Genomic DNA, 11,227 nt, shown 5'->3' on the forward strand with positions numbered 1-11,227 from the left:
TTTTCTTCCCTCTGGTGCCTTCTTTTGCACTCTTAAGTAAGGCCTTATAGGAGGTAAGGATAGCTATTGTAGTACTCTCCTGAGATCACAGGAGCATAACTTTAGAGCTGGAAAGGTCCTTTGAGATGATGGAATCCAACCCCCTCATTTTACTGATGAGGAAACTTGCCCTGAGTTACATGACTAGTAGGTATCTGAGACAAGAATTGAACCCAGATCTTCCTGATTCCACGTTTGCCACTCTATCCACTAATCTACACTGTCCTTTTCCCAGACCTTTGCACTATTGTACCCATTCTTCTGTACCAACCCATATCCCAAACTTCCTGTTAACTATGTATCCCAGATGTGGAGGATCTTCTGGCCCAGGCCTTAACATGCAACAAGTTAGTGAAGTCATCTTAAGGGCTCCAAATAGAAATAATACCTCTTTAAACTCAAGGAAGTTAGGAGAGAGGGTGCTTTGAGGAAACCATTCAGCATTGCAGGTATGAAGTGTGCATGAGGATGAAGAGAGGAATGTATATACACAATAAATTCTGGCCCAGAAGAGGGATAGATCAGGATGTCCCCAAGATGGGGAAGGATTTGTATTATCAGTGTTTGTATGTGGATAGGGCTGTGTCAGGATCTGACTGAGGAGAGGCAGGCTGGTTCAGCAGGATTCACCTTTAAGACTTGCACAGTGTGGTAAATTCAAGTATATATAGGTGTACAGATACACATGATAGGTCATAAATGTCAGATGGTAAGGGGTCTTATTTACTCTGTGGGGTAGATAGAAATGCCATACGTGGTTGGTACCTATTGGGTCGAAAATGCCAACAGTGTTATACACAGTTATTTCATAAGAGTAACTAGGGAACAGTAATACCCATGGTATATAAAATGTCTGTGAGATAAATCAACCAGTCAATCAGCAGGCATTATTAAGAACTTACTAACTATATGCCAGGTCCTGTGTCAGCACAAGAAATCAAAGGGGGGGAAATTCCCTGCCCTAAAAAAGCTTACATTCTAATGGAAAAGATAACATGTAAATAAACAGGCATCCTAGTATTTATAAGGTAATGACCAATGTATGGAATGGAATGAATTAGGACAATTTTATACTCTGTGGTGTGGGTGGAATGCTTTGCCAGCTGGGTCTAAGAATTTGATATGGTATGTATAATGTGCTATCTGTGTTTTGTGTAAGGGTTATCATTCTGTTTTCTCTGAGCACCATGACCATCAATCAATTGCCAACCATTTATAATTAGGATATATAGCCAGACAAAGGGCATTCTTTTTTTGCAGCTGATAAAAATACACCCTCTTTTCTTGTAAGTGGGTGTGGTTCCAGAAAATCTGGGTTGTATGGTTATTGTCTCCTACTACAGCCCAACTCTGAAGACTCTACCTCATAAAGATATGGAAATCATTTGGGTTCTGAAAGACTACACTAGCTAATCACAACTTCTAGAAGGTATCATCAAGTTGGGGAAAAGCATTCACTTACAAACTCCAGAACTGGAATCTTTTCCAAGCACCATCCCCTCTAAGGTCAAAGAGATTCATCATTAGAAGTTTGGCCATCAGGGAATTACCCACTTCCCCTGTCCTTCCTCCGCCCCCAAACAAATGTAACTACTTAGCTATAGAGGATGTATAACCTGTGTTTGTGGAGGGCACACTTGCCCTGGTGAAACAGGTCACCTGAAGTATGGCCCTGTCATCTCTGAGACATATGGAGACCATATTAAGCACTACAGGGTCTAGATAAAAGCAGTGTTGCACATGGCACCCATAAGGGGGCTGGTGAATGCATTTATCACACTAGGTGTCTTTGGTATGAATTTCATATGTGGTATTTCTGGAAAGGGTCATATCACATTGATGTTTAAAAGGTATGGTAAGAGTTGTCATACATGATATAGAGTAAATGGGTACCCCATTACACATGATGTATATGTGGCTGATGGAGGCATGTCAGCACAAAATGGCCCTAGACTAGATACAAGATAGGTGCTTATAAGGTAGAAAGGTGATATGTCACCCATCATACATGGGAAAGAAACTCTTTTTTTCCTATACTGTAGTGGTATTGGAATGGATATTCTCTATGTCAGGCTTCTTAAGCTGGGACTCACAAACCACCATCCCACAACCCAGGAGGTCCATGAATAGATTTCACAGGGGTGGGGGTGATGGCAGGGAGGGATGATCAGTGAACTTGGATGGAAAAAAAATCATTTTTTCAATATAATTGGTTTCATTTGTAAATATACATACAAAATTATATACATGTGTATATATGTATGTATATATAGAGATATAATTTTATCCATTTGTAAACATTATTCTGAGAAAGGACCCATAGGTTTTACAGACTACCAAAGAGGTCCATGATTCAAAAAAGTCTAAGAACCCCAGTTTTGTGGTATCTGCAAGATAATAGGAATCAAGTTACTTTCACTGGCTTCATGTGCTTAGGGACACTCACAGTGTATATGGAGTGAATGATGTCATATCATATGTGTGTCTTCTAAGGTAGAGAGGTGGCCTATTGTACCTAGGGTCTTCAAGTACATGGGGACACACAGTGTTGATGATGGGATTACAGTTTTGCCATACCCAGTACCTTTGAAATTATTGGAACAATTATCTGGGCTTTACAGAGACCATGCCATAATATTTTTGGGAAAGGTAGGAAAAGAGTCACTACAAGTGCCTTCAGATAGAGAGTTTCTAGGGGGCGCATAGAGACCGCTTAAGAAAATTGACTTTAGAATCAGACAACCAGGGTTCATACTGTGTCTCTGTCACTAACTCTGTAACCCTAGACAAATCTCAGGACCTCACTTTCCTAATATGTTAAATAAGATTGTAGATGGCCCTGAGGCCTCTTAACTCCAAGTCTCTGGTATTTATATAGTAGAAATAGGTCTTTTTTTTTCAGTTCTAATATCTATTGAACAGATACAATCTATGCAATTCATTGAGTAAATGTGTGATTGGACTGGACAAAAAGTAAGGGACATGTAGCATTTTCTGGTGCTTAAGGTTAGTACAAAATGGCATTGATGGAATGGATAGAGTCCACATAAAGCATGGAGGACTGGATAATATTGAAGTAGAACAGCTCTACATGGACTGAATAAGGACTCCATCCTACAGTGACTTTAGGTGAATTCTGCTGCTTCATATAGCATCTATGGAATGAATGGGGATTATGCCACATATAGTGTACCAGAGTGAATGGGTTCACAAAATCAGGGAATTTTCTAGTTGGAAGGGACCTTGACAGCCATGTAGTCCAATGTATAACACTCCCCCCCCCCCCAAAAAAAAGACATGCCCAATAAAATTCCCTGGAATGGTGGTCACTTAGCCATTGCTTAAAGCTCTCCAGTTAAGGGAAAATCATTATCTCTTGAGGCAGCACATTCCACCTATAACTAGCTCTAATCATTGGGAAGTTTCCCCTTGCATCAAGTCTGAAGTTGACTGCAATTTCCATCTATTTCTTCTAATTCTTCCGTCAAGGACCAAGTCAAATAAGGCTAATTCCTCTTCACATGACAGTACTTGAGGAAAGCTATTTTTTCATACTTGAGTGTTCTCTTCTCCAAGCTAAATGTCCCCAGTTCCTTCACCTATTCAATCACTGAAAGCAGCTAGGTGGTATAATGCAAAGAGTTCTGGACTTAGAGTCAAGAATACCCAAGTTTAATCCTGATTCAGACATTTACTAGGTATGTGACCCTGGACAAGTCACTGAACTTGTCTGTTTCAGTTTCCTTATCTGTAAAATGGGGATAATAATAGCACCCACTTCCCAGAGGTTTGTGAGGATCAAGTGAAATAGTAATTATAAAGCACTTAGCACAGTGTCTGGCACACAGTAGACACTATATAAATATTATTATTGTTGTTGTTATTGTCCTTATTATGTGACCCTGAACACATCACTTAATTTGTCTCCCTCAGCTTCCCCCTTTGTAAAATTAGGATAATACTTGTATTATTTACTATATAAATAGCTTTGTATTATTTTTATTATATAAATAACTTGTATTATTAAATTACTTGTTATTATTTACTATATAAAATTAGGATAATACTCTCTCACAGTTCATGTGAGAACAAATGAAGATGTAATTAATAAGATACTTTGAAAACCTTAAAGTGCTATATAAATGCCAGGTATCAGCAGTCAATCAACAAGCATTTATTAAGTGTCTGGTCTTAGACCCTTGTTAGCTGTATGACCCTGGGCAAGTCACTTTACTCTGATTGCCTCAGTTTCCTCATCTGTAAAATGAGCTGGAGGAGAAAATGGTGAGCCACTCTAGTGTCTTTGTCAAGAAAAGCCCAAAAGTTGGGTCACAAAGATTTGGACACAACTCAAATGATGCAATAACTAAGTACTGTTCCAGTATGGGCTTAAAGATTTAAAAAGTAGGACAGTGCCTTCCCTTCAGCTCACATTCCAATGACATTCTTATTTTAAGAACTCAAGGTTCTCCACCAATTTGGTCCCCTCCTTTGAATGCTCTTCACCTTCTCGGTGCCCTTCATAAACGATTGTGCCCAAGATAGAACACAATGGCCCAGATGGAGTCTGGCCAGAGCAGAGCAGAGTGAGTCTATTTTCTCCTTATTTTCCATCATTATTCCTCTCTTTCATCAGCCGAAGATCACGGTTTTGGGGGATTTTTTGGCTACCATATCACACAGTTGACTCATGTTGAACTTTCAATCTATCCCCAAACCACAGATATTTTTCAGACCTTTGTTAATAGGATGCACAGCATTTGGTTTTGTCTACATTTATATGAGTATAACTTTTCTCTTACAATAAAATGGGAGTTTTTTGAGGGCAAAGATTATTTCCTTTTTGACTTTGAATCCCTTATCCAATACCAAATACCACACCTAAAACACCTAGAATACAGTAAGCACTTAATAAATGCTTGTTGGTTGATTCCCCGATGGGGTAAAAAGAGCCACATTATATATAGTAGCCATAAGGTTGACAAAAATCATCAGCCATTATATTCATATGATACTGATGGGTTGAATGGGGCAATGTTATATGATGTATCTGTAGGGGATTGACAGAGGCCAGGTTCTACCCAGTATCTGTGAGATTTTCAGGAATGATTTCCCATCAAATATCTATCTGTCTGTTGATCTAGCTATATGGCTGTTATATATGGTGCCTCAGAATTGGATATGGAACATGAACTTCCCTGTATTTCTAACTGAAACATTGACTTTTCATGTAAACTCCATACACTGAGAGAGAGGATGGGCCCCTGTCACCTACACTGAAGATGATGTCTGTTGGATATATAGAGTCCTCCCTGATGAATATATAAGGTCGTGTGTCTAGAAGTTACTCAGGGCCTGGTTTTCCTCTACGTGTTTATATGTAGACGAGGCTGTGTCATTTTCTGTGTCTGGTCCTCGCTGGGGAGGGTGCAGGCAGACTGGGTAAGCAGGGTTGACTTTCAAGTGTGGGCTAGCCTGAGGAGGATATACAAGCATGTGCAACCTGGTATTTAAACCCCCTAGGTGGTTCTTTCTCTGGTCAGTGACGTGCTCAATTAACCCTGCTGCTTGGACTCTCAGTAAAGTCTCAGTTTTCCTGGCTTCTCTAGTCTAAGGTTTTTAGTATATCTGATAATGGCCTTGGGATTTTGAACTAGTAATACCTAGAATTTATATAGTTCTTAAAGGTATTGCAAAGCATTTTACATAGTTACCTCTTATGATTCTCCATTTGAACTGCATTCCTGTGTTTCCATCTTTGCTTAGTATCTTGGACGTTGCTTGAGTTGCCAAGCCTGAGTTATATAAGAAGTCCCTTTTCAGCTGTCTGGAGGAAAGTTACAGATCTTCCCTCAGACACAGTATCTCCTGTCCTCAAATTTTCTTGTTCTCTCATATTTGATTCCCTGGTAGAATTTAATCATAGACCTCATATTTTTGTCCCTGCTCCCCTGTATTCAACACAAATGCTTCCTTGCACATAATAGGGGGTTAAAACGTGTCTGATGAATTGGATTAAATATTAGGTGGTAGATACCCAGCTGTACCAAACAGTGTGTGTCTTTCACACATGATATCTGTTGGATAGTTAGGGATGTAAATAGCTAAGGAATGACTTGTGGCACACTGCTACCTATCCAAGTGTGTGAAAGTGTCCATATTATTCATTTAGTCATTGTTCCAACAGGTGTTAATTGAGTCCCTAAAGTGTGCAAGGCCTCGTACTAGGTTATGTGGCTGAATAAGCCACAGACATCACCCTAAAGGACTCTGCAATCTTATAAGGGAGCTGATGAGCCTCATCAAGGACACAGGTACACAAATATACAATGACAAGGTAAATAATGGTAAATTCCATAAGGAAGGGATGATTATTGTGCTATATAGGAATAATAAATTACTTGTGATTGGGGGAAAAGAAAGGAAAGGCATATTTGAGCTTAGTCTCGAATGGAAGATAGAATTTTGACAGGCGGTTGGGGGAGAATGTCTTAGGTGGAAGGAATATTGTGAATAATGATACTGGGGCAAAAACATTCAGAGACTGTCCAGAGAGTGCACCAAATTAAATGAAGCATAGGGTGGCATGAAGTGAATTGAAATCAGATCATATAAAGCCTTGAGTGCCAGGATAATCAGTTTGGATATTAGGCAATGAGGGCCCATTGAAAATTCTTAAGTAATAACATAATTGGAGTGGTACTCTGGATGGATACTGTTATAGTTGTGTTTAGAATGGATCAGGGGAAGGAAGAGAAAGAGTGAGCATAGGAAGATCACTTAAGAGATTATTACAATAATCTAAGCAAGAGGTAAGAAGAGTGAAGCAGGTAGGGAGTAGAATTTGTAGTGGAGAATGGGTAGGAGAAAATTAATGTGATAGATGTGAATACTTCTATTGTGGGTTGGATGATGAAGACATACATTGTCGAATACTTTTAGCATTGAAATATGACCATTCAAGGGACAGAGAACAGATGTCTCCTTTCTTTCTTCCCTATGGTCCCTATGAAGGGCAGTATTTCATAGGCTGGGTTCAGAGTCAGGATAATTTCGATCCAAGTGCCACCTCTAACACCTACTGACTCTGTCAGTAACTGACTGGGTGGTCAGTTAACCTCCTCCCATTGCCACAGGTAATTCTTCAAGGCTGTAAGTTTGAGAAGAGTAGCCTCTCTTGCAATGGTAGAGGGAGTTTCCTCTTCTGATTTTCTCTATACAAGTGTAACCTCAGATCCAAATCAAAATTGATCCAAAACTCGGATAGTTAAAAGCAGCATAGACCTTTTCAGCTTTGGCTTCTACTGGACAATGTTGACCTTTCTTTCTCTTTAGGAATCGGCCCTGATGGAGGCTGAAGGGCCTCCGCGTACTGCTTCTACTCCGACGACTGCTCTGGAGGACCTCCACATCTTTCCAACATCCTTCATGAAGAACAGCTGTATCCCTGCTTCAGAGCCTGAAGCGGCAGAGAGAGAGGACCCTGCCTGGGAGTGGGATGATGATGATGATGATGTCTTTGGGGCTCAGCAGAGAGATCTGAGTAATCCAAGCACAACTGAAGGGACACCACCCACTCTTTTCCAGGAAGATTCTCTAGGCTCTTTAGAGCCTGACCGTGGAGACGTTGTGACTGCAGAGTCAGGAGTTCAGAGACCTTTAGGGCTGGCATCCCAGGGCCTCCAAGAGGGCCATGTACCTTTTATCCCCACAGAGAGCTCTGTCTCCCCCACCCTGGTTGCTAGTTTGGACATTGGCCCCATCCCCAGTGAAACAAGTAGCAAGATTGGGGTAGAATCTTGGACAGAATTTGCTAACCCTCTGAAGGAAACTGAAAGGTCAGAAGCCAGTGAAACAGTGGAGAAAGGAATCTTTCTTCCCTCCTCCACTGAGACTAAGCCCTGTTCTCCTGAAGAACCCAATAGTCCAATCACTCATGCAGGAAGAAGAGCTGCCCAGCAAGAGGGGGTGCCCCAGGTCCAAGAAAAGAAGGAAAATGGAGAGCAAGAAGGGCTGTTACATCAGAGACAAGAGGAAGCCAGGGATCCAGGGGAACAGGGGAAGTGGGAACAGAGGGAACTAGAAGATGAGGGGGAGCTGGAGTGGATTGGTGGACTCTCAGGAAAGCAGGAGTTGGAGGTGGTAACATATGCTCAAGGACAAATGGGAGAACAAGGACAAGAAGATAAAGGACAGGCTGAATTGGTTCTGGGAAAACAAAGAGAAGGAGAGACATTTAATAGGGAGGTAAAAGATCAGAATCACAGGGAAGGGTACCCACAAGACAAGGATGTGGAGATGGAGGGTTATCGGAAAGTAGGAGAGGAGAACAATCAAGGAAATGGGCTAGCAGAAGAGCAGGGAAAGGCAGATCATTATGATAAGGACCAAGAGTTAGATGGGAAACAGGGGAGGATGGTGGATGAGGGTAAGGAAAAGCAGGGAGCTGTAGAGGAGCAGTGGAAGCTAGAGGGAGGTGTGGAAGAACAAGGGAATGTGACTAGAGAAACATTGGAGGTAGAGGGAATAGTAAGGAGAAATGAGAATGAGGAGATTCAGAAGCATTGTGGTTCCTTGCCATTGGCCCAAATTGTCCCAGGTACCATTGTTTCATGGGAATCTTTCCCAGAAGACCCTATTTCTACTGTCACAAGATTCAAGACTCAAGAAGGGATAAAGACTGAATCTTCTAGACTTCAGGTCTCCATGTACTCTTCCTGCCCAGACTCTACTCTCAGGCCTGGACAGGGGTCCTCAGAATCTCTCCAGTCCATCCCTCCTCACAGTCTCTCTGGAAAGAATTCTGAGAAAGAAGCAGAGCAAAATGGTTGGGAGGAAGGAGACAGAGCAATGCCTATCTTGGGGAAGAAACCAACACCTCCAAGGCCAATTGCTATAGTTCCTAGAACAGAGACCTCAACTCCTTTCACTTCTACTAAGGCAGATCCCAACATAACCACCTCATCATCTTCCTGCCCCACTACCTTCCTTCCTATAGGAGATTCTTCACTCCCATCCCATCTGCCAGAGTTCTCTAGGTCCTTTTCCACTGATAAAGAATTTTCTTTTCACCACTGGGACCCTGATGCTGCCTTGAACATTCTCCACATACCCTCTCCTGGAGAGGCTCCATTGGTACCACATGCCAATTCTGACTGCACCAGCACCCTAAACCTCCCAGAAACCTCTGAGGAAACTCTCCAGTACCATGGGAGTAGCTCTGCTCCAAGCTCCTATGGGGGAGGGCAGCTTCAGTATCTGGCCCAGCCTCCAGCCTCCTTGTGTCGCTCAGATTTGTCTCAGAGACTCTCTGAGCCTGCCATCCACCATGTTGAGACCCCAGAAAGGGAGGAGCAGGCTAGGCTGGAGCCCTCTTCTGACCCTTCCTCCTTGAGCCAACTTCAAGGATTCACCCCATATTTAGAGAGGCCTGGTGCCAACCATAACCAAACTTCGTGTCCACCAAAAAAGGAAGCCTCCGTCTCAGGAGGACTTATCCATGGCTCCCCTCCTTCCTCATCCATGGTGGAAATGGGATTACATGAACTGCGGCCCCCCCTCCCACTACGGGAACGGCACAGTCATCCTCCCCTGGTGGCACGACATAGCAGTCATCTTGCCAAGCCCCCTGCCACAAAACGGTATAGCCACCCTCCCACCTTGACCTTAGCTTCAGGACTATCTGGCTCTCCTGAAAGACCTTCTCTCCCTATTAAGGCAAGACACAATAGACCTCTGCCTTCTACTCCAGTCACAGACACTTCCCACCACACCCAGACTTCTAGGCTGAGGTACAATAAGCCGCTACCTCCCACCCCAGTCACACCCCCGCCCTACCACCCTCCCACGTCTACCACCCTGAGTAAGAAAAACAAACCGCTTCCTCCCCTTCCCATTTCGGATCCTGACACCAAGCCACCCCCACTGCCCCCAAAGGCTAAGTGGAGAAGCAACAGTGCTCACAGGACAATTGTGGATGTAGGAGACCAATTGAGGTCAAAACCAAGCTCCTCCAGGGTACCTGGAGGAGACTGGGAAGTCCTTTCTTCTCTCTCTGCTGGACGTACCTCCTGGCCTCCAGCTGTGGATCGGCCAACAGACACTTTGGCCTTTCCTGGCAGGAATAAAAGTGAGATGTCTCCTCTGGCTTTCAGTAACATGACCAACTTCCTTCTGCTGAGTCCTTCTTCCCCAGCTCCTTCCATGACCCAGGACCCACGGCATTCTGTCCTGGGAGGAGTCCAGGATGACCGTGGACAATCAGAAGGGACTTTGAGGACCGTGAGCAGAGGAGCTCTTCAAGGAGATGGCAATGGGCCCCGGAGGTCAGATCGAGGCCTGGCGCGACCAACAGGGAAACCCAGCCATCCACCTTTGGAGAAATCATCCAGCTGGCCACACAGGAAAGATCCTGGGAAATTCTTGGAAATGAGTGGTGAGCACTCAGAGAGTCCTGCTGAGGAGCAGAACAAGACCAAGGGATGGAGCAGGCAAGGCCTACGCAGACCGTCTCTCTTCCCTGGGGAAGCCCTAGGTGAGTGATGCAAAGGCCATCATCCTGTACATTACACTGGTCACAGGAAGTGGATCGAAAAGAGGATGGGGGGCTGTTTAAAGAAAGTACTGTAGGTCCCATTGAGGCCACCTTCCCCATCACAGCTTGCTGTCCACATCTCTTCCGCTTCTGTCATAGCCCCATATGCTTTCCCACATGATTTCTTGCTCTTACATCCAGTCTCCCATGGCTTTATGTCTCCCTCCTTCTCTTATAATAGTATCCTAAGTACCTTTTCTCTACTCTCACATAATCTTTAGCTTCTTCCTTTACCAGCTCCCAAACCACAGATTTGTGCAATCAAGGTTAATAGCTAACATATGTATTGCACTTACTATATTCCAGACACTGCCTTAAGTGCTCTGCCTTATCTCACACATCCACCCTGGGATGGAGGTGCTATTTTACAGATGAAGAAAATGAAGCAAATAATGATCAAGTGACTTGTTTGAGGTCATACGTCTAGGAAGTGTCTGAGGCTGGATTTTATCTCAGGTCTCCCAGACATCTGGCTGGGCATTTTATCCACTGCACCACTTAGCTTGTCCTTTTTCACCCTACCAGCCCCTCTCTTATAGGGAGCTCCCCAAGCTCTCATCCTTTTCCTGAATTGCTCTGATTTCTATACCTTCA

General features: G+C 43.4%; 1 protein-coding gene across 6 annotated transcripts in view; it reads left to right on the forward strand.

The window, feature by feature from the left end:
• The window catches only part of LOC138160710 (rho guanine nucleotide exchange factor 5-like), a 31,937-nt gene extending 21,147 nt beyond the window's left edge, over positions 1-10,790 (forward strand). For 2 of the 6 annotated variants that reach the window (XM_069087468.1, XM_069087469.1), the window contains 2 exons: positions 6,227-6,376; positions 7,375-10,789. In XM_069087468.1, coding sequence (XP_068943569.1) covers positions 6,332-6,376; positions 7,375-10,581 — 3,252 coding nt within the window. In that variant the 5' untranslated portion in view covers positions 6,227-6,331 and the 3' untranslated portion in view covers positions 10,582-10,789. Of the gene's footprint in view, positions 1-6,226; positions 6,377-7,374 lie in introns of all 6 variants that reach the window. The other 4 variants (XM_069087470.1, XM_069087467.1, XM_069087471.1 and 1 more) reach the window with 4 other exon arrangements.
• Positions 10,791-11,227: the final 437 nt, after the last annotated feature.

The sequence above is a fragment of the Petaurus breviceps genome, unplaced genomic scaffold (assembly GCF_028583685.1).
Source record: "Petaurus breviceps papuanus isolate PSGF00001 unplaced genomic scaffold, PetGlider_PUasm1.0 181, whole genome shotgun sequence".
In the NCBI taxonomy this organism is placed as follows: domain Eukaryota; kingdom Metazoa; phylum Chordata; class Mammalia; order Diprotodontia; family Petauridae; genus Petaurus; species Petaurus breviceps.